At 44.0% G+C, this 24,505-nt stretch overlaps 1 protein-coding gene across 1 annotated transcript; it reads right to left on the bottom strand.

The window, feature by feature from the left end:
• Positions 1-1,376: 1,376 nt before the first annotated feature.
• LOC145337683 (putative G-protein coupled receptor 139) lies at positions 1,377-10,951 on the bottom strand. The gene is made up of 2 exons (XM_080182508.1): positions 10,885-10,951; positions 1,377-2,284 (listed from the first exon to the last, which is right to left on the bottom strand). Exons 1-2 carry the CDS (start codon positions 10,949-10,951, stop codon positions 1,377-1,379), a joined length of 975 nt encoding a protein of 324 aa, XP_080038634.1.
• Positions 10,952-24,505: the final 13,554 nt, after the last annotated feature.

Below are 24,505 nucleotides of genomic sequence, written 5' to 3'. Positions count from 1 at the left end.
TCCGGTGCAGCCTGAAATTATAGTCAGCATGGATTTGTCAAGGGCAGGTCATGCCTTAGAGCCTAGTTGAGTTCTTCGATAATGTGACTGAACACATTGACGAAGGAAGTGCCGTGGACGTGGTGTACATGGACTTTAGCAAGGCGTTTAATAAGGTCCCCCATGCAAGACTTCTTGAGAAGGTGAGAGGGCACGGGATCCAAGGGCCTTTGGCCTTGTGGATCAAGAACTGGCTTGCCTGCATAAGGCAGAGAGTGGTTGTGGATGGGTCTTTTTCTGAATGGAGGTCAGTCACCAGTGGAGGACCCCAGGTATCTAATCTAGGACCCTTGCTGTTTGTCATTTTCATAAATGACCTGGATGAGGAAGTGGAAGGATGGGTAAGTAAGTTCGCTGATGACACGAAGGTCAGTGGTGTTGTGGATGGTCTGGAAGGATGGCAAAAGTTGCAGCAGGGCATAAATAGGATGCAGGACTGGGCGGAGAAGTGGCAGATGGACTTCAACGCGGATAAATGCGTAGTCGTCCATTTTGGCAGAACCAACGGGATGAACGAGTATACTATCAAGGGCAGGAGTCTTGGTAGTGTTGAAGAGCAGAAGGATCTTGGGGTCCGGGTCCACAGGACTCTTAAATCAGCCTCGCAGGTGGAAGAGGTGGTCAAGAAGGCGTATGGTGTACTGGCCTTCATTAATCGAGGGATTGAGTTTAGGAGTCGGGAGGTAATGCTGCAACTTTATAAGACCCTTGTCAGGCCTCATTTGGAGTACTGTGCGCAGTTCTGGTCGCCTCACTATAGGAAAGACGTAGAAGCTATTGAGAGGGTGCAGAGGAGATTTACAAGGATGTTGCCTGGACTGGGAGGCATGCCTTATGAAGTTAGGTTGAGGGAGCTGGGTCTCTTTTCCCTGGAGAGACGTAGGTTGAGAGGCGACCTGACAGAGGTTTATAAAATGTTGAGAGGCATAGATAGGGTGGATTCTCAGAGGCTATTTCCCCGGGTTGAAATGGTCGCTATGAGAGGACACAGGTTTAAGGTGCGGGGAGGAAAGTACAGAAGTGATGTTAGGGGTAAGTTTTTCACTCAGAGGGTGGTGAGTGAATGGAATCGGCTGCCGTCGATGGTGGTGGAGGCGAACTCGCTGGGGTATTTTAAAAGACTTCTGGATGAGTATATGGGCTTTTATGGGATTGGGGGTTATAGATAGGTGTTGATGTGATCGGCACAACTCGTGGGCCGAAGGGCCTGTTTGTGCTGTAGTGTTCTATGTTCTATGTTCTACGCACACTGTTCTTCTCCGTTTGTAGACAGGGCCGGTTGAGTTTTTTTTGTTTATTCTTCAAATGAAATACGGGGATCCACCTCCGTGTTATTCTCAGTTGTTTTGTTTCGTCATTAACTGAAAAATTGTAACCGGATATTTAACAGCATTCCTGAGCTGCTCTCTGAACTTGGACTGAGTCAGTCCATATATAAATGTGTTTGTGCAGCAACTTAAATTGAGCAACATGAATCCAACTTGTTGAAATATCAATTCAGAATTGGTGTAACCCATTGTGTTTTTTCCAGCAATGATATAATAGAAGAACTCTATAACATTCACCAACCACAGAAGTATGAAGCTGCCAGATATAGAGAAGAGTAAAATCACGGACTTCTTCCTACTCTCCATCTCTGGGTCACTGTAATTCCTTGTGTTGCCCTGGGACCTCAGGCCTTTACGTGCTCGACTGGTCACTAAAATGTGTCTGACTGTCAGAGAGTTGAGCAGCAGAACTAACGCAAATGGAACCAATGGCGTGAGAATTGTATCAAACCAGTCTAATCCCACCCAAATGGGATTAGTGAAATAACCTGGCTTGATATCACAGTACCACGATGCATTGTCGATGATTGCTCCAGGCTCGTATGCAAAATAAAAGGGGATGTTCTGCAAAAAGAGCAGGATGCATGTTATCTGAAGAACCATGGCTGCAGTTTTTCTGGTGCAAAAATTCCTTTTCAGATCCTGGCAACAAATGGCTACAAACCGATCAAAAGAGAAAGTGACTGTGAACCACACTGAACAGTCTGTGGCCGCGCTAATCAAGACAATGCGGACACTACACATCGGGGTGATGTCCAGGAAGGATGATGGGAAATAGTAATACTTGATATGAGTCAGTATGACCTGACATATAATGACCAATAGATCCGCCATTGCCATCGATACAAGGTAGAGAGTGGTGCATTTGGAGAGGCCACACTTTCCCTGGGAGAGGATCACAATTCCTAGTACATTCACTAGAGGAAAAAGGAAAGAGACTGTAAGTCATGTGTCAAATGTCTGCCCACTGGAGCCCATTGTGCTCACAGGAACTCCAACTTTTTGGTGAGAAACATTGCACTTCCCATTTCAATATCAGAACCCACCAGTAACACCACTTTCCTTGAGACTGGCTGTTAGATAATTCAGGCACCGCTTGATAAAATCCCTTCTCATAGTAAGTAAACGGAAGCAGTATTATAGCACCTTTGCCCTGTCTGCACGCTCTTTCAAATAATATTCACTCTTCCATTTTAATCCATCCCACAGTATTGAACATTGTTCACGCTGGCATCAACACATTTCTTCCCCAAAGACCACACCCCCAAGAATGGACCCATTGCAGCGTTGGGCATTCCCGATGATCGATCCCATTTCACATCAGCTCCAACCACTGAAATGAAGAATATCGTGATTGAATTCTCCTCAGGAGTAGGCCTGCCCAATATCTCAGATCCTTCCCAGAAAATAAAATACAATAAAAGCTCTGACCAATATTCTCCCAGACTGGAAGGGTTGGTTCCAGTCTCTCTCTACAGATTCCGCCAGACCTCCTAAGTTTTTCAACATTTTCTGTTTTTTTTTCAAAAGCAAATATGGCATTTTGGCAGGACCAATAGGATGCAGGAGTACAATATCAAGGGTAGGAGTCTTGGCTGGGTTGAAGAGCAGAAGGATCTTGGGGTCCGGGTCCACAGGACTCTTAAATCGGCCTCACAGGTGGAGGATGTGGTCAGGAAGGCGTATGATGTACTGGCCTTCATTAATCGAGGGATTGAGTTTAGGAGTCGGGAGGTAATGCTGCAACTTTATAAGACCCTTGTCAGAGCCCACTTGGAGTACTGTGCACAGTTCTGGTCGCCTCACTGCAGGGAGGATGTGGAAGCTATTGAGAGGGTGCAGAGGAGATTTACAAGGATGTTGCCTGGATTGGGAGGCATGCCTTATGAAGATAGGTTGAGGGAGCTGGGACTCTTCTCCCTGGAGAGACGAAGGTTGAGAGGCGACCTGATAGAGGTTTATAAGATGTTGAGAGGAATAAATAGGGTGGATTCTCGGAGGCTATTTCCCAGGGCTGAAATGGTCGCTACGAGAGGACACAGGTTTAAGGTGCTGGGGAGCAAGTACAGACGACATGTTAGGGGTAAGTTTTTCACTCAGAGGGTGGTGAGTGAGTGGAATCGGCTGCCATCGGTGGTGGTGGAGGTGAACTCGCTGAGGTCTTTTAAAAGGCATTGGGATGAGTATATGGGATTTAATGGGATTGGGAGTTACAGATAGGTCTGTGGCTTGGTAGGTATGGATGTGATCGGCGTTACTTGTGGGCCAAAGGGCCTGTTTGTGCTGTAGCGTTCTATGTTCTATGTTAAATATGTCTTCCTGATGCCATCTGTCTTACAGAATATAACCGAACCCAAATCACATTTCGTAATATTGAAATACTGCTCAGCATCAGGCACACTTTTCCAGAAACAACTCAGGAATAAGTCAGGGTTTGCGCCATTCCCTCGGAATCATGCCAATCAGGATTATATCCCCGAAGGCGCCCACTGTCAGCAGAACCTTGATCGTCCCTCTGTTTGCCCCTCACATCAATAATTCCTTCCTGAGATCAGGTCGTAGAGGCATGAGCAACCCTACACTTGCAGACCTCTTTCCAGGGTTGGGGGACCTTCACGATGACACCTACACCTCTGTACCTCATTGAATCAGAGCCATTCCTGTTCCAAAGCAGCGTTCCCTCAGCATCAGACCCTGTCGTGCATGTGCGAGCAGATAACCATTATGATTATGTTTGAAACTATGGACTCTTATCAAGATTGTAAAACTAGATCTTAAAGTGTTTCTCCCAGAAGGAACATGACATTAATTGTGTATTCCAGTGGAGGTTAGCCTCGCATTTCTTCTCTCAAAAAGGATCACAAGGCATTTCAAATTCAAGAATGTGTGGAATGTAGGATATCACATTCATTTTTATTTTGCAATAACCTACTCCATCAGAGAGAAAAGGAGGCAAGGAAACGATTATCGAATGATAGTTCTTATCGTTTGACATTGCCTATAAGGATCAATTATTTACCAAAATTACCTGAAAAAATCATTTTGAGTTTGTAAAGAGATGCAAAATTCCATTTAATCATACAATTTACGAGATTTTAACAGCCGGCAGTGATGATCTAACACATATGTGGGGTATTGAGATCCCTGGGAGATGGATTTAGAGAAATATAAAGGAAAGCAGCAGCATTTGACCAGAGATAAGGTAATCTTTAAGTGCAACACGAGCAGAACACCTTATTCCTTGAAAGAGTCTGACACACACACACACACACACACACACACGAACACACACACACACGCACACGCGCACACACACACACACGCACAAACACACACACACACACACGCACACGCGCACACACACACACAAACACACACACACACAAACACACACGCACACACACACATGCACACACATGCACACACACACATGCACACACACGAACACACACACACATACACACGAACACACACACGAACACACACACACACACATGCACACGTATGATTTTTTTTTAATTTCATGAATTACGTTTCTCCCTCCACAGCATAAACACCCCCTCAGCATCGCAAACCCTTCAAAGGGTTCCACAAATCTCAGAATAAATGCAGGATCAGACACCTCTCCAGCTTGAACCCATCTGACGAAGAGGCTCTAAGGAGTACACGATCCCACTGACATCAGTCTAAACTCAGAGTGTGACCACCTTCTACAGGTTGTATCAAGCCCACCTTCCTTGCAGTGAAGAGGCCTCTCCTCGTGCAGAGAAAAAGGCAGGAACAGATCCTCCACTCCAGGATAATCCCCCCACAAGCTCACAGCCTTGAGGATCAGACTCGCTCACATTCAGAACCACTTTCTTGGAAGCCAGCAGAACTTGATTTGAGACAGCGGTCGATAGGATCTCCAGACCAACCCTCCCCCCTGAATGATCAGAGTCCTAACTCGCTCCCAAGACATCAGGTACCGTAGGAACATATATGGTCCCGTGGAACAAACCCACCCAATACCAAAATCCCTCAGGATCATGACAACTGCGAGATGATGTACCCCCCCCATGGAACATAGAACCAGAGAAAAGTTACAGCACGGGGGGGAGGGGGGCATTCAGTCCACTTTGTCCATGCCAGCTCCATGACACCCAGGTGCCCTTTCTAATCCCTACACCCCTCCCATCGCCCTGCAGCTCACAACAGTGAAGTCGCAGATCCATTGTACAGACTGAATCTGCCACCAATACCAACCCAGGCAGCGAATCCCAGGCACCGTCTACCCTCTGCGTCAAAATGCTCGTCCTTACGTCCCCTCGACACATCTGCCACTTATTTGGAATTTATGTCCCCTGGTTATAGAATTCTCCACCAAGGGAAACAATTTTATTCTACCCATTCTATTCCTCCCCCTCATTCATTTGGACGCCTCAATCAAGTAACTCATCGGCTTTCTTTTCCTCCCAAGGAAAATAATCCCAAACCTTTAGGGACCTCCCACTTCACCTACCCCACTTCATCGACCCCACTTCACATGTTCCCATTCATTGTGTACTCTGACAACTGTTTCACCTCGCTATTCCATCACCTCCTACTTCCCTGTGCTAAAATCCATCTGCCAATTTACCCCCCAGTCCGTCACCACAACAATATCAGTTCGGAGATTATAGTTAGCCGCTATGCTCGTTGAATCTTTGTATCGTCTGCAAGTCTCCCAACCGTGAACCCACTTTCACATCCAAATCATTAATTAAACTGCAAGGGTCTCAACACTGAGACCTGTGGAACACCACTTGAAACAACTTTCCAATCTGAGGGACATCATTCGAACTTTACTCTGTGTTTCAAAACCATTTTTATCCAATTCTCCAGATTAACATGTATCCCACTAGCTTTTCCTTTTTTTTGACCAACCTGCCTGTGGGACATTACTCAGTGCCTTGCTAAAATCAATGTACAAAACCATTATCACGCTACCTTCATTAACCCTTCTTGTCACTTCCACACAGAATTCAATGAAACTTGTGAGGCAAAGCCTTCATTTAACAAATCCATACTGACTAGCCCTGACTAGTCCATGCATTTAGACTTGATGGTTTAACCTATTTCTCTGGATTGAATCTACTCGTTTGCCCATCTCTCGTGTAAGGCTAACAGGCCTATAATTGTTCAGCATTTCCTTCCATCTCTTTTAACACAATGGGACAATATTTGAAATTCTCCAGTCCCCTGGTCCCTTCCCTGTAACTGATGAGATTTGAAAAATCATCCTCAGAGCATCTGCTATCTCATCCGTGACCTCCTTTACGAAGCATAAAAATATTCATTCGTTCCCTGGGAAGTTCAAATATTTCAGGGATTCCAACGCTTTGAGTACTTTCTCTCTCTTTCTGATTATCGTGTCCAAACTCTCAGTATTCCTGTTGCCCTATTAAACCTGCATCGTCCCTTTCCTTTGTTCAGACAAAATATTCATTCCCCACAGCTCCTGCTTCGAAACACAAGTTCACGTCTCCATCTCTGACAGCTCGCAAAGTATTTCCTTAATTAACATTTTTTGTAACTCTGAAATATATTGGTAAAGCACCATTGTATGTTATTGAACTTTACCAAGGAATCGTTTTTATGTTCTCTGCTTGACTTTCTTATTTCCATTTTTCACTTCATCCCTGCACTTGCGACATTGTGTAGTGTATGTGTAGTGCTTTATTAATTTTGCCTATCCTACACTTCCTTTTTTTCTGTTTTATCTTCACCTGCATTCCTCCAGAAAACGAGACGGGTACAGATTTCAAAGCAACACTCTTATGTTTGGAGAGAAAATTCTGCAGGAAGTAACCCTGACTTATCAAACATTCACACCGCAGACAAGTGTTGAAATCTTGCCCACTAACCTGGATGAGTGTCATTCCAGGAACACTCAAGACACTTCACACCATTGACGGAAAACATCAACACTGAAATGCCATCCATGTATTACCGGAGACCTCTGCCATTTTGGAACGTAGAAGAATGAGGGGAGATTTGATAGAGGTGTATAAGATTTTGATGGATATAGATAGAGTGAATGCAAGCAGGCTTTTTCCACTGAGGTTAGGGGAGAAAAAAAAAACAGAGGGCATGGGGATGGGTTAAGGGTGAAAAAGAAATCAAGTTGAGAATTTATACTCACCATGCATTTAATTAGTAAATGTCCTTGAAACGTGGTTTTGAATATTCGAACAATATGGCCGGATGATTTAAACATCACTGGGTTGTATATTTCTATTCAGACCAGGTTACGTCAATAGTAACTGCGAGATATTTCTATTGATACATTGATGAAACAACAACTTCCAAAAACAGCCAAACTTTCCCTGTTTCCCATATATTACACTGGCAAAACACAGAGGCTGCACCCTGGAATGGAGAGATTAGACGCCAGTAAGCATGACTTGAAATAAAAAAAAAACAAACTATTCAATTCTAGTCTGGGACCCAACACTCAAGATAATTCCAAATTGACAGAGGACTCATTAATAAATGGTCGCTGTCAAGGGAGAGTCGAATTTGGTTTCGGGTACCCACTCGCCAACACCACACACATACAGTTGAAATAATTCACAGACATAAGGCTTCCAGGAACCTACCATCACTGCAGATTTTCTGCATACATGCGTCTAATACAGACAGTGACGTGATCAGTCGCAGAATAAGAGCAGGAAACAACACACACACTCTTTCAATGGATCTGGTCACTTTCCACGAACACCAATGATGGCACGGTTCGTGTGGAACATTTTCCCGATGTTCATGCATTTTCAGTGCGGAGTGACCTCTCCTTCCGTGCTATTGGAAAACAACCTGGACTAAGCTGTTCCGTTTAAAAAGCTTTGAATTTATCCCCTGTGGAATCGCCTGGCGGGTAACAACGTTGTAAGATAATTCAATGTTTTTTCTTTACTCTTTGATTTGAATAAATAGATGGTGACATCAGTTAATTTAATTTTGCATGGGGATATGTCAATTTTTAAATGAAAAATCCTGGTCAAATTGATGAATTAACAATATTTGAAGATGTGTTCCCCAAGCGCTTGTACTGTTCACACAAACATAATCAATATGATATCCAGTTCTCATTTCATTCCAGAAATGGCCTTCATTTGATCCTGATCATGCAGGAATGAAAATCCAAAATGTCAGAGTGGCTGCTTCGGGCGTGTTCTTGAGCATTGTATAAGAACATAAGAACATAAGAAATAGGAGCAGGAGTAGGCCATCTAGCCCTTCGAGCCTGCCCCGCCATTCAATAAGATCATGGCTGATCTGTCGCTGCTCAGTTCCACTTTCCCGCCCTCTCCCCATAACCCTTAATCCCCCCTCTTATCAAAAACCCATCAACCCGCGTCTTAAAAATATCTAGCGAGGCAGCCTCCACCACTTCAACGGGCAGAGAATTCCAGAGATTCACCACCCTTTGAGTGAAGAAGTTCCTCCTCAACTCCGTTCTAAACCGCCCCCCCCCCTTTATCTTGAGGCTGTGCCCCCTAGTCCTACTGTCTTTTTTGAGCGGGAAGAGTCTTTCCACCTCTATCCTATCCATCCCATTCATCATCTTATACGTCTCAATGAGATCTCCCCTCATTCTTCTAAACTCTAACGAGTACAAGCCCAGTTTATTCAGCCTCTCCTCATAGCTCAGCCCCCTCAACTCCGGTATCAGCCTAGTAAACCTCCTCTGCACTCCCTCCAAGGCCAAAATATCTTTGCGCAGGTGCGGCGCCCAAAACTGCACACAGTACTCCAGCTGCGGCCTCAACAATGCCCTATGCAGCTGCAGCAAGACCTCCCTACTTTTATATTCAATCCCCCTCGCTATGAAGGCCAGCATCCCATTCGCCTTCCTGACCACCTGCTGCACCTGCAAGCTGGGTTTTTGCGACTCATGCACAAGGACCCCGAGGTCCCTCTGCACCGTCGCCTGCTGCAGTTTTTCGCCCCGTAAGTAATAGTCCTTCCTACCATTCTTCCTACCAAAGTGGACCACCTCACACTTGCCAACATTAAATTTCATTTGCCATTTCCTGGCCCATTCGCCCATTATGTTGTAGCTGCCCCTTATTTAAATGTACCCGTTCATAATAGTGATTGAAGAGGAACATTTTCGAATATTAATTGCAGAATTCAAGTGATGGAGTATCTGGAAAGTGCTGTAATATGAAACCATCCTTCTTGATGATCGAATGTCTCAGTGCCCTTGTCCTCTCTCTCCATTCCAGTGAAGGAACTCACACTGACACAATGTTTGACACTAACAGCATCCCTGACACTAATACAAGCCCTCACACTAATACAATCCCCCGCACTTTCACAATGCCTTCCCCAAAACAATCCCTCACACTAATACAGTCCCTCCCACTGAGACAATGCCTCAAAATTTTGCAATCCCTCTCACTAATGCCGCCCCTCACACGAATAAAACACTATCACGGTAATGCAGTTTATCCCTCGTTTTAACACAGACTAGTTTACTTCAATCGTAATTTTGAGATCTTTCTATTGATACAGTGATCACACAACGACTTCCAAAGACTGTCAAACTTGTACTGATTTCCATAAATTAGACTGGCATGGCAGAAAGGCTACAACATAGAACATAGAACATTCCAGCGCAGTACAGGCCCTTCGGCCCTCGATGTTGTGCAGACCAGTGGAAACAATCTAATGACCCTCTAACCTAAACTATTCCAATGTTATCCATATGCCTATCCACGGACCATTCGAACGCCCTTAAAGTTGGCGAGTCCACAACTGCTGCAGGCAGGGCATTCCACACCCTTACTACCCTCTGAGTAAAGAAACTACCTCTGACATCCGTCCTATAATTACCACCCCTCAATTTAAAGCTATGTCCCCTCGTGTTAGCCATCACCATCCGAGGAGAAAGGCTCTCACTGTCCACCCTATCCAATCCTTTGATTATCTTGTATGGCTCAAAAAGGAATGGAGAGACTGTTCGCCAAACAAGCCTGATTTCAGTGTAACGACAAACTATTCCATTCTAGCTGGGACCAAACACTCAGTGTAATGTTCAGAGGACCCAATAATAAATGGTCGCTGGCAAGATACAGTCTAATTTGATTTGGGATCGCCAACACCAAGCACACACACACCCACACACACAGACACCCAAACACATCTCCCCACCCCCCCACACGCACACACACACACACACACACACACACACGGACAATACAATTCCACCCTGAAAGAAAATGACCTTGAAAGTCTTCCCCGAGTGAACACCGACACCCCGATTTGTGTGACACCTGCAGCATGTTCCTGTTGAATCAGTAAGATGTTAATTGGTGGAATTTGTGTATAAAATCGGTGTTTATTTTTGAACAAACAAGATTATTGAATCAACTGACAGATAATCGTTCAAAGAACATGTTATCACTGAGAGTTTGTCTTCACAAATGTGATTAATCTCGGAATAATGACAGGAAACAACGCAGATATTATTTCAATGGATCTGGTCACATACCTGGAACACCAATGATGGCAAGGATCGTGTAGAATATTTTCCCGATGCCAATTGATGGTTCGTGCATTTTAATTGCGAGCTGATCTCTCCTTTTGTGCAGTTGGGAAACTGCCCGTGTTAAGCTCTGAGTGATACATTCAATGTGCCTTTAATTTATACCCTGTGGAATCGCCTTAGACAGAACAAGTTGCACAATTTCAACTGTGTTTTTTTTTCTTTGGTTTGAACAAATAGGTTGAGACATGAATTAATTTAATTTTGCACTTGGGTACATCAAATGCAAACTGAAAAAAATTCTGGTCAAACTGATGAACGAATAAAATTGGAATTCACTCTCCCCCAGCATTTCTACTCAAAAATAATCAGCATGATACCAATTCCACATTTAATTCCTTCACTTGACTCTGATCATTCAGGGATGAAACTCAACATGTCCGAGTGTCTGCCTCAGGCCTGTTCTTTTGCCCCCTGAGCTGTAGTTGGCCTTTTCAAGTGTGTACATTGAAAGTGTGTGTATAAAGTCTCACAACACCAGGTTAAAGTGCGACAGGTTTATTTGGAATCACGAGCTTTCGGGGCGCTGCTCCTTTATCAGGTGAGTGGCTTCTTCATTTACCCGATGAAGGGTCAGCGCTCCGAAAGCTCGTGATTCCAAATAAACCTGTTGAAGCTTAACCTGGTGTTGGGAGACTTCTTATTTTGCCCAAGCAGGTCCAACATAGGGATCTCCACACCATGGCATTTGGTATAGTGATTAAGTGGAAGGTTCTGAACATTAATTACAGAATTCATGTGATAGGGTATGTGGAATGTTCTGAAATATATAACTATCTGTCAGGGTGTGCAAATGGCTCAGGACCCTTGTCCACTCTCTCCACTTCAGTGAAGGAACTCACAGTCTTACAATGCCTGACACTAATAAAATCCCTTACACTAATATAGTCCCTCACACTAATACACTCCCTCACACTAATACATTCTGAATTGGTAGTTCAGTGTGCTCAGCGTGTGGAGTTACTTCCTCCTGCATTGCCATCAGTTCAATAACTTTGACTGCCTGTGCTGCACAGTCCAGAGCTTGGGTGCAATTGGTCAACCCTGCTGATTGATGTGCAGACCAAAGATCTGAAGGTCACTTATCGTTAACATGTATGGAAAAAACGTCAGCAACAACTTCACCAATTACAAACAAAAACAAAGTAACAATAGTCATAAAAACAACAATATACAACGTTTAACAAATATGTCTCAATTGCTCCAAACAAAAAAAAAACACTTCCATGAACAAAAACCTTTGAACAAGTTCAACACAGCAAAATCTGATGCTCATGTGATAATGGAACCAAGTCATTTTGGTGAATTCTGCAGTTCTCTTAATAAACTCAGAACAGTTTGAAGTCAGAACAGTTTCTCAGAACACCAGGTCAAGCCACCAACAACAAGATTTTCTACGCCAGGAAGGCAAGACCTTACATACAGATAACAAGTATAATTTCCAAATAAAACAGGGAAAGAGACAGAGAGACAGGGAGAGAGAGATGAGAACCCATGACGTTCCTCCAAACAATGCAGGGCAATAAAACAACACAAAGTAAAAATAAACATCCCAATTTTAGCCACGTCAGAAACAATAACAGGAATCTGCAATAATGAAATCTGTTCAGGTTGCAAGCTGAGAGAACATGACGTGGAATAGATTGCTGCACAAGATTAAGTTACATGGAGTTGGGGGTAAAGTGTTAGCATGCATTGAGGATTGGCTATCTTACAGAGAGTAGAGAGTTGGAACAAATGGGTGCTTTTCCGGTTGGCAGTTGGTGACTGGTGGTGTGCCGCAGGGATCGGTGCTGGGGCCTCAACTGTTGACCATATATATAGACGATCTGGAGGAGGGGACTGAATGTAGGGTAACAAAGTTTGTGGATGACACAAAGATGAGTGGGAAAGTTAATTGCATGGAGGATGCGGAAAGTCTGCAGAAAGATTTGGATAGGCTAAGTGAGTGGGCGAGGATCCGGCAGATGGACTATAACGTTGACAAGTGTGATGTTATCCACTTTGGAAGGAATAATAGTAAACTGGACTATTATTGAAATGGTGAAAAATTACAACATGCTACTGTGCAGAGGGATCTGGGGGTCCTTGTGCATGAATGGCAAAAACTCAGCTTGCAGGTGTAGCAGGTGATCAAGAAGGCAAATGGAGTGTTGACCTTTATCACGAGGGGGGATAGAGTATGAGAACATAAGAACACAAGAGAAAAGAGCAGGAGTCGGCCATCGAGCCCCTCGACATTGTCAGCATGGAAAAGTTGGGTCGAAGGGCCTGATTCCACACGGTATTGCTCTCTGACTGCAGATATGCAATGCACAGAAATTTAAAGGAAGATATATGATGTTTTACAATATTGTCATGACATACAGTTAATTCCATCAAACAAACGTTTATATATAACAAAGTGGATTTGCAGTGTTTGTAATAAGTTTCAGCTGAAGACATTTGGGATTTTGTTCTTTATTTTAAGCAGAGTTGTTTCTCCCAAGTTTATGAGTCTCTTTTATGCAATGTTGATGATGAGAAGTCTCGTAACAATACGGCACAGGAAACAGGCTATTCGGCCCGCCAAAGAGAGGGGCTCGGAGTGAAGACTTGGAGTGAAATGAGTTCTACATTTGGAGTGTGAATTATACAACACAGTATTTTAAATGCTTTAGTAAAATGTACCCCTCATGATGACGTCTGCAAGCCTCCTGTGAACTGATGTCAGCGATCTATCTGATAGGTATTGCAGAATCCAGTGCAGGCTGAAAACTTGGGATCATCTTCCACCGCTGATGGGACATCACACCTTTGGCTCGGCTTCTTAAAGTAAAATAAGTTATTTAAATGTTGCAACATTGATGCAGAGATCATGGGCGAAGAGTCAGCAACATGCAAAATCTACAATGGACATGATGAACACTCGCCGCCCTTCCCCTTACCATATTTAAATAATTTACAGAGCTCGCAATCAAACAACGAAACCTTTGTTAATTTATACATATTAAGATACTCCTCATTAATCATTTGGAATTACATTTGACTGGAAACATTAACAAAGGCAGTAATTGCTCAACAGAAATAGACACAAAAACAGCATACCTTTATAATAGCAGGGAAACCATTTGATCTCTGTGCTTTGACATTAAAACTGCTGTTTCAAAGCTAGACCTTGGACATTCCCAATTTACCCCATCACAAGTGGTCAAGGCTAGAGTGAGCCTGCGTTGTGTTGGGGCCTGCTGAAAGCTGAAGACTGATGCCCCAAATGAGAGCTGTCTCTCGATTTTTCAAACCAGTGAAATTGGCAACAAGTTCTTCTGTTTTTCATTGTGCATGGATTTCCACCACTAATTAAGAGATCTCTGGATAGGTTTATGGACGAAATGGGATTGGTATAGGCTAGTGGGTCATTGTTTTTGTAACTGGTCGGCGCAACATCGTGGGCCGAAGGGCCTGTTCTGCGCTGTAATGTTCTATGTTCTATGTTCTATGTTCTAATTGGGAAGTTATGGGCCAAAGTTTCGTCCAAGAGCCACCCAATACAAGATTTGTCATTAACATTTCAAATATCCCAAATTTTAAGTCACCATTACCAATTAAAACCATCTAATTCTCACATGTGAATTTGAGTCTGAATTGAAATTCTCACATGTTCAGCAAAATATCTTGGAATCATGCCGCTGGCCCATAACCATGGTACAAAGTTGTTACTGGAAATCTCATGCTCCATGTGTTGATGTTTTGTCTCTTTTACTCCACAGGTGTGTCGGTCCACCTTGTTGTCTAACGAGGGGCATGCACACGGTGGGTCGTGCGTGGGCAGCTCTTGGATGTTTCGAGAGTGGCCTAGTACTTCGCGTCATTAGTGTACGCTTAAAACTGGACCAGCAGATGGGCACCACGACAGCTCAGTGACTATCACTGCTTGCTGTGCAGATACATGGATTTGGGCCGGTGTCTGTGGGAGTTTGAACTCAACAACAGAATTTGAGCATTCTTATTTATTTCCCCTAGCCCATCCCGGCTGGTTACAAACCAACCACAATATTGATGGATTGATAGCATCCAATCAAAATGGTAATGAGACATCATGTGCCTGTGTGATCAGCTCGAGGAGAACTCTGGACCATCTTTTGATGTTTCCCAGACACATGACAGCAAATGCCATTGGGTCTTCACTCTGACTCACTACTCTCAGTTTATTTGCCGATCAGTCAGTTACACAGAGCAGCTGCCTGGGTGCTGATGGGAGAGGACTTGCTCAGAAAGTTTCATGAACCCTGGCTGACGGACGAATCAGTCACAGGAATGTGGTCCAAATAGTCAAGTCTCCTAACGCCTCACATTCAATCTGCAGCACTTTAATTATAATATATCTAGGGAAATATATTTGCATTGTTTTCAAAAACTGCAGTGACAGATCAAGGAAACGGTGTGATAGGGTTCAGGCTCACTTTTAAATGTGCCATAAATCACTCACTGAGAAGGGACATCAGGTGATCAGGTGCATTGAGGACAGATAAGTTCATGATGCAGATCAAACCAGTCGATCCGAGTGAAGAACATGTATGGTTTGGAGCAAGCCTCCATCCGATACTGTCTTTTTAGCCCTTTTCACGGTAACTCTTGGACAATGCTTCTTCTGGGAATGTCTCCGTTTGCAGGAGGAGGACTTCACTCTCAGAGTTATTTTCATATCATTATTATTTACTTTTTATTGCACCATGGGGACCAAACACGGAATATGACCATAGAAATGGCAGATATGGATTTATTGGGTTCACACGTGCTTTTGTTTGGAGATTTCAATAAAATACATGGTCTCAGCAAAGAAATCTTCGTTGAAGAGTTGTTGAAATTATTTTCATTTCAAAGCCCAAACAACTTTATTCTTCACTTAAATTTAGCATCATTTTTCGTTTGTGTTTTAACCGTAAGGAGAGTCATAGAGTCATAGAGGTCCATATAGCACAGTCAAAGGCCCTTCGGCCCATCAAGCCTGCACCAGACAAATACAAACCACTCAACTATTTTAATCTCACTTTCCAGCAATTGGTCCATAGCCTGTGATGTCTTGGCATCACAAGTACCCATCTAAATGTTTAGTAAATGTGAAAGGAGTCTCTGCCACCAGCACACATTAATGCAGGAAATCTCAGATTCTCATCATCCTCTGATTGAATAAAACTTTCTTCAACAACCCTCTCAACCTCCTGCTCCTTACATTGCATCTATGCCATCTGGTCATAACTGTAGTGTCAATCCCCAACCCTGGACAGATACAAGGATGGTGCTGAACAAGGTCATTGCTTCAGGGATCAGATTTACTCTTCGATTGCATCAATTATTCCAATTTTCCGAGGCAGAATTAGACATCAGAATGCAAAAACTTCCAAACCAGGAGCAGGAAAACATTACTTAATTTATCTGATTGTAATTTGAAACCCGCACTCCTGGCGATCTTTATTCAAACATAATGCTCGTGATTAGAATTCATTAAATGTATTTACCGCATGATTGTTCATGAATCAATAAATACTATGTCAGCCATGTGTCTGTATTGGATGTTTTCAGTTATTGTTATTCCAGAATGCCATCTGGATATGTGGAACAATTCAGCTATTGCAAAAGCAGATTGGGTCTAACTTTGTCACACAATCAGACTTGAATGTTCCCCTGCTTCAAGACTCAGAGATATCGTCAGTATGTTTCCTGATGCATAAGCATTGCATGGATATCACTTGAGGTTAGAAAGTAGCATTAGATTTTACAGACAACTCAGTCCATGCAAGCCGCTGCCAGTGTTATCAAAATTGCAGTCTCCAATTATCTGTCATTTACAATAATTAGGGAAACAAATGTTTAAATCTTTGGAAAACATATATTTGTGAGTTGGAAATTTAAACACTTAGTACCATGCAGTCTGTTGTGATGAAGTTCTTCCAACAAATCACAGGAGACTCTGCTACAGGTTACAATAGTTTATGGTTAATTCAAGCAGAGATGGAACGGCCCCAGAGCAGTTGTGGAGGGGCCCCCTCTGACACATCCCAGGTCTCACTGATTGGTTCACACTGATGTCGCTCTGAGAAGTAAATGTTCCAATACAAAGGGCAGGCTTTGATCAAATGTTGGAGTCTTCCCATTGGATGGCAGTCTCAAATTGAAGCCCCTTTTGGTTACACATCTCGGGGTGTGGGAGCTGGAGGGGGTGAGGATGGTGTCGGGGAAGCTAATGTCTGAATCCTGATTGGCTGCGTCCAACGACAACAAGTTTGATACGCTCACTTATTGGCTGATGGGTCTGTCTGAATTCGTGATTGGCAGGCTCATGTCGTTGTCAAAATTGACTGGAGTCTCCTTATGTGTGGAGTTATCACTGGATCACTCTCCTTGGATGCCTTCCCTTTAGGTCTTAGAATGGAATCATCTGATTAGGTGGGAAAATATCAATCCATCTGAGAGCTCCCTGATTGGGCCGGGTTCTGTTTCTGCCATCAGATAAAGATTGGAGATTGGCTCATCCTGTTGTCAAGGCAGAGTCCAGGAGAGACAAATGCTTCATTCTGCCAGCGGGACGGTCCAGTTGATTAGTGAAGACTGCACTGAAGCAAAGCTTGATTGTTAATGATTGGCTGAGGTGGCAGCTTTTCATGAATTTGGATTACTTGTATTCCTGCTTGTTTAGCATGATAACAAGATGATACATCCTGGTTGGCTACAGAATCTGTCAGCCAGTCTGTATTTGGCCTACATGGCAATCTGATTACCTGTGGCAACATTGAGTCACTGGGTAGATCTTCCTGAAAGCCTGATGTGGTTGACAGTCAGCAGAAAAATCATTACAATTGGTGGAGATGGGTCAACAATAATCAGCTGTGTCTTCCTGATTGGCTGAGAAGAGAAGTGTGATGCTGTCAGTTGATTTGTTTCTTCACCAATTCATTAATTGATGTGAGTGGATATTTCACTGTGATCCTGATCTGTTTTCTGAACTTGGGCTGAGTCGCCACATAAATCACTGTGTTTGTGCTGCAATTCAAGTTCCGCAACATAACTGCAACGTGTTTAAATATATATTCAGAATTTGCGTCAAGGCTGGGATACGTTCCTGCAATTTGAGAATATAAAAAATACATTACATCCCCCAGCCACAGGAGAATAAAGCAGCCGGATATGCTGAAGAGTAGTATTATAGACTTCTTCCTGCTCTCCAGCTCTGGGTCACGGCAGCTTTCCCCCTGAATCTGACCCCTCAGTCCCTTCCGGACTCGACTGGTCACTAAAATATGTCTCACTGTCAGGGCATTGATGAATGGAATTAAAACAAATGGCATCAATGGATTTAAAACTTTTTCAAACCAAGCAAAAGCCACCCATCTGTGGTCTGTATAATAACTAGTCTTTTCAACACAGAACCATGGCACATTTTCGATGATCTCTCCAGATTCCACTACAAAGTATGTGGGTAGGTTTTTCAAAAAGAAAAAGATGCTAGTTGCTGCTAGAACCACAGTTGCAGTTTTCCCAGTGCAATATTTTGCTTTTATCTTCTGGCAACAAATGGCAACAAATCGATCAAATGAGAAAGTGGTGGTGAACCAGACAGAACAATCAATGGTTGTAAAAATCATTGCATTCAGAACGGTGCACACAGGGGTGATGTCCAGGAAAGTCGTTCCAAAATAATAATAAACCATCCTCCAAAGTACAACATTCGAGATTACGAGCAACAGGTCTGCCATCGCCATAGCCGTCAGGTAGCGAGTGGTGCAGGTGGAGAGGCCACACTTTCCCTGGATTAAGATCACAATCGCCAGCAAATTAACTGCAATAGAGAGATAGCAATGTAAACTGGGCATTGACTGTTCACTCATTCTACCTATGGAGAGGAAGGACAGGATTCTGTCATGGAAGTAACTCAGTGAGGAGTGTGTCCAAATTAGAAATAGTGGGGTTGGTGTGTTGTGTGGAGGTTGAGGGCTTGGGGAATCAGGTTGGGATGAGGTGCAGGAGGCATTGCAGTGTCCCAAGTAAGTGGGTGCCCTTGGCCTCGTGATTTCGGAGTTGCTGTGAGTATAAGAATCAGGGGTGGAGAACTCCATTTGTTTCTTTTATGGAAAATGCAAGATAATAATGGGTGGAGGGCATTTTGGTATTTTTGTTGTTTAGGTGGATTGTGGGTGCTCTGCACTCGGGATATTGGTCGGGACTGAGGTTGGGGGGGTGTTGGGAGTGAGCCCCTCACTAACTGCTCAACACCCTCGAGGACATAACATCCTGTTTTATTGGCTTCCATGTAACAATAACACATTCACAACATTCACCACCAATGGACATGAGCACCTGTGCGTTCCAACTAAAAGACGCACAGAAATATCTCACAAAACTTCGTTGGGCAGAACCTTTCATTCCACAAGCTCTATCATCCTGGAGAACAAGGGCAAGGAATACAAAGGAACCCAAGCAGAGAGAAGTTCCCCTCAAAAGAACACAACATCCAGACTTGGGGTTATACCAGCGTTCCTTCACTGTCACTGCGTCAAAATCATGGAACTCCATCTCTCATAGCACTGTGGGTGGAACTGCACACCCGGGACTGCACCAGTTCCAGAAAGCAGGCCTTCACCATCTCAGGGTGATTTGCAGCTGGGCAAGAAATTCTGGTCTTGTCAACGATGGACAAATCTCAAGATTATATAAAACAATATGACAATCAAGGTCACATTTGTACACATTTCTTTTTTTTAATATATGGGTAACTCTCTGAATTTGAAAATTAGAGTAAACTGATAAGTGGAAGACACTTTAATTTTCCAAGGTCCTGCTGGCAAGTTAGAAAACCCACAGTCATGAAGAATCTCAGAACAAGTGGAGTTTGGGGACAAGCAGCAGAATGGTCAGCAAGCTGGCAACAATATCACTGAACAGGGAAATGTATTTGCAAGTAGTTGTTCCGATTGGTGGTGGGTAGGAAGTGGTAATTCAGGGGGTCAGCACTGGGATGACGGTCCTTCACACTTTAAAGAAATGCTGTGGTCTTGGGAAACTGAAATGTGTTACAGCCAAATCCAAATTGAGAGCAGAGAAAGCAGAGGAACAATGGAAACGAATTCCATTAACATATCATTAGTAGTAACTGATGACTTGCACTTTAAACATTTCAGTAAGAGTTTAATTACAAGCCTTTGATATGACAATTGCTGCTATCTGATAGGAAAATCAAGATTCTCAATATGCTGCTGGGAAATTAAGGGTTTGAATGGGATAAAGGGTTTTTTGTGGTTGAGTGTAATCGATTTACCAATCAATTAAAATAGCAACACAGGTTAACAAAAATATCTTATTTTAAAACCTGCAGTCGAGTTCATTCCTCAAAGTGTGGAATTGGGAAACAAAAACACAACCATGTGGTGTATATGGATCTTAGTAAGGCGTTTGATAAGGTTCACCATGGTAGGCTTCTGCAGAAAATGCAGATGTATGGGATTGGGGGTGATCTAGGGAATTGGATCAGGAATTGGCTAGCGGATAGGAGACAGAGGGTGGTGGTTGATGGTAAATATTCATCATGGAGTTCGGTTTCGAGTGGTGTGCCTCAGGGATCTGCTTTGGGGCCACTGCTGTTTGTAATCTTTATTAATGATCTGGATGAGGGTATAGTTGGGTGGATTAGTAAATTTGCTGATGACACCAAAGTCGGAGGTGTGGTAGATAGTGATGAAGGGTGTCATAGTTTGCAGGAAGACTTATACAGGTTGCAGAGCTGGGCCGAGAGGTGGCGGATGGAGTTTAATGCGGAGAAGTGAAGGTTTCCTGACGCAGTATGTGGACGAGCCTACGAGGGGAGAGGCTGTACTTGACCTGGTACTGGCGAATGAACCAGGGTAGGTGATGGATCTTTCGGTAGGTGAGCATCTTGGAAATGGTGACCATAATTCTATCTCCTTCACAATTGCGTTGGAACGAGATAGGATCAGGCAGGCTAGGAAGGTGTTTGTCTGGGGTAAGGGGAGATACAAAGAAGTCAGGAAGTTATTTGGACAAATAAACTGGAAGGAGGCGTTCTTAGGGAAAAGTACCGAAGGAAGGTGGCAGATATTCAAGGAATGTGTGTCTGGAGCTCTGAATGACAACGTTCCAATGAGACGAGGGGGTTTTGGTGGGTCGAGGGAACCGTGGTGCACAAAGGAAGTGTTGAACCTAGTCAGGAAGAAAAGGAAGGTGTACAAGAGGTTCAGGGAATTAGGAGATGTTAAAGATCTTGAGGAGTATAAGGACTGTAGGAGGGAACTTAAAAGGGAAATTAGGAGAGCCAGAAGGGGTCATGAGAAGACCTTGGCGGGTAAGATTAAGGAGAATCCCAAGGCCTTCTATAAATATGTGAAAGGTAAAAGGATAAGAAGAGAAGGGATAGGACCTATAAAAGGTGAGGGGGGAAAGGTTTGTGTGGAACCAGAAGAAATGGCGGAGGTGCTTAACGAGTACTTCGCCTCAGTATTCACAGTGGAAGCCGATCTGGGAGATTTTGTTATGGATTTGCAGCAGAAGAAAAGGATTGAGTACGTGAATATTAAGGAGGAGGATGTGTTGGAACTTTTGAATTCTATCAAGGTAGATAAGTCGCCGGGACCAGATGGGATGTACCCCAGGATACTGTGGGAGGCGAGGGAAGAGATTGCAGAGCCCCTGGCGATGATCTTTGCGTTGTCAATGGAGACGGGAGAGGTTCCAGAGGATTGGAGGATTGCGGATGTAGTTCCTATTTTCAAGAAAGGGAACAGAGATAGCCCGGGAAATTACCGACCGGTGAGTCTGACCTCAGTGGTTGGTAAGCTGATGGAGAGGCTTCTGAGGGACAAGATTTACGAACATTTGGAGAGGTTTGACATGATCAGGAATAGTCAGCATGGATTTGTCAAGGGCAGGTCGTGCCTTACAAGCCTAGTTGAGTTCTTCGATAATGTGACTGAACACATTGACGAAGGAAGTGCCGTGGACGTAGTGTACATGGACTTCAGCAAGGCGTTTGATAAGGTCCCCCATGCAAGACTTCTTGAGAAGGTGAGAGGGCATGGGATCCAAGGGCCTTTGGCCTTGTGGGTCCAGATCTGGCTTGCCTGCAGAAGGCAGAGAGTGGTTGTGGATGGGGCTTTTTCTGAATGGAGGTCAGTCACCAGCGGAGTGCCTCAAGGATCTGTTCTGGGACCCTTGTTGTTTGTCATTTTCATAAATGACCTGGATGAGGAAGTGGAGGGATGGGTAAGTAAGTTCGCTGATGACACGAAGGTCGGTGGTGTTGTGGATGATCTGGAAGGATGGCAAAAGTTGCAGCAGGACATAGATAGGATGCAGCACTGGGCGGAGAATTGGCAGATGGACTTCAACGCGGATAAATGTGTAGTCGTCCATTTTGGCAGAACCAACGGGATGAACGAGTACACTATCAAGGGCAGAAGTCTGAGTAGTGTTGAGGAGCAGAAGGATCTTGGGGTCCGGGTCCACAGGACTCTTAAATCGGCCTCGCAGGTGGAGGAGGTGGTCAAGAAGGCGTATGGTGTACTGGCCTTCATTAATCGAGGGATTGAGTTTAGGAGTCAGGAGGTAATGCTGGAACTTTATAAGACCCTTGTCAGGCCTCATTTAGAGTATTGTGTGCAGTTCTGGTCGCCTCACTATAGGATAGATGTAGAAGCTATTGAAAGGGTACAGAGGAGATTTACAAGGATGTTACCTGGACTGGGAGGCATGCCTTATGAAGTTAGGTTGAGGGAGCTGGGACTCTTTTCCCTGGAGAGACGAAGGTTGAGAGGCGACCTGATAGAAGTTTACAAAATGTTGAGAGGAATAGATAGGGTGGACTCTCAGAGGCTATTTCCCCGGGTTGAAATGGTCGCTACGAGAGGACACAGATTTAAGGTGCGGGGAGGAAAGTACAGAAGTGATGTTAGGGGTAAGTTTTTCACTCAGAGGGTGGTGAGTGAATGGAATTGGCTGCCGTCAGTGGTGGTGGAGGCGAACTCGCTGGGGTCTTTTAAAAGACTCCTGGATGAGTATATGGGGTTTAATGAGATTGAGGGTTATAGATAGGTCTGTAGGTTGGTAGGTGATGATGTGATCGGCGCAACTTGTGGGCCGAAGGGCCTGTTTGTGCTGTAGTGTTCTATGTTCTATGTTCTATGTAATTCACTTTGGTAGGAATAACAGATGTGTCGAGTATCGGGCTAACGGGAGGACTTTGAATAGTGTGGATGAGCAGAGGGATCTAGGTGTATGTGTACATAGATCCCTGAAAGTTGGGAGTCAAGTAGATAAGGTTGTTAAGAAGGCATACGGTGTCTTGGCGTCTATTGGTAGGGGGATTGAATTTAGGAGTCGCAGCGTCATGTTGCAACCGTACACAACTCTGGTGCGGCCGCACTTGGAGTACTGTGTGCAGTTCTGGTCCCCACATTATAGGAAGGATGTGGAGGCTTTGGAGAGGGTGCAGAGGAGGTTTACCAGGATGTTGCCTGGTATGGAGGGGAGGTCCTATGAGGAGAGGCTGAGGGATTTGGGGTTGTTTTCGCTGGAAAGAAGGCGGCTGAGAGGGGATCTTATTGAAACATATAAGATGATTAGAGGTTTAGATAGGGTGGATAGTAATCGCCTTTTTCCTCTGATGGAGAAATCTAGCACGAGGGGCCATGGCTTTAAATTAAGGGGTGGTAGTTATAGGACGGATGTCAGGGGTAGGTTCTTTACCCAGAGGGTGGTGAGGGATTGGAATGCCCTGCCTGCTGCAGTTGTAAATGCGCCTAGTTTGGGGGCGTTTAAGATATCCGTGGATAGGTTTATGGACGAGAAGGGATTGGTTTAGGTTAGTGGGTCATTGTTTTGTAACTGGTCGGCGCAACATCGTGGGCCGAAGGGCCTGTTCTGCGCTGTAATGTTCTATGTTCTATGTTCTATGTTCTATGTGTTTCATTCTGCCACAGTCCTCTCAGGGTTTAAATGCCAGTTACTCTTTGACATTTTGTTTACATTGGAGCCGTTCAATTGTAAATTGACTCATTGAGACAATTCACTTTACGCTCACCAACAAACATATTCAGTGAATCATTTCCCCTTGCAAAATCTATCAGATTGTGGAAGCACAGGGACAGCTCCATTGAAGGTAGATCTCACTGAGCAGGAAACAATAATTTCCTTATAGAATAGTCCATTCCAGTTAGTGTCTCACGCTCAGGACATTTCTACATTGGCACATATTCCTGGGATACATGTTCGCTGGACTCAGTATTTCCTTTCTGGTGAGTGACCCAGACTCAGTGCATTTCGATACTGACAGATCCCGGTATACATGTTCGCAGGAGTCAGAATTTCCTTTCCAGTGAGTGACCAACACCCAATACCATTCTACACTGACAGATTATCCCAATTTCGATGATTACTGCAATCAGCATTTCCACTCATGTTCGTGATCCACACTCAGTACAACTCTACACTGACAGATGCTCTTGTTTTCATGTTCGCTGGAGATATTTTTCCACTCGGGTTAGTTATTCACAGTATAGAATCCCACAATGGCAAATTTTCT

Source organism: Carcharhinus amblyrhynchos, unplaced genomic scaffold, assembly GCF_965287045.1.
Source record: "Carcharhinus amblyrhynchos unplaced genomic scaffold, sCarAmb.v2.hapA scaffold_59, whole genome shotgun sequence".
NCBI lineage: Eukaryota > Metazoa > Chordata > Chondrichthyes > Carcharhiniformes > Carcharhinidae > Carcharhinus > Carcharhinus amblyrhynchos.
The sequence above is the reverse complement of the archived record's forward strand: the minus strand, read 5'-3'. Positions and strand labels throughout refer to the sequence as shown.

Excerpts from the sequence above, each read along its gene's own strand:
- LOC145337683 (XM_080182508.1), bottom strand. The coding sequence starts at position 10,951 with ATGCACGAACCATCAATTGGCATCGGGAAAATATTCTACACGATCCTT. Across the intron at positions 2,285-10,884 it reads TGCCATCATTGGTGTTCCAG|TGAATGTACTAGGAATTGTG; the intron begins GTATGTGACCAG and ends TTTTTCCTCTAG.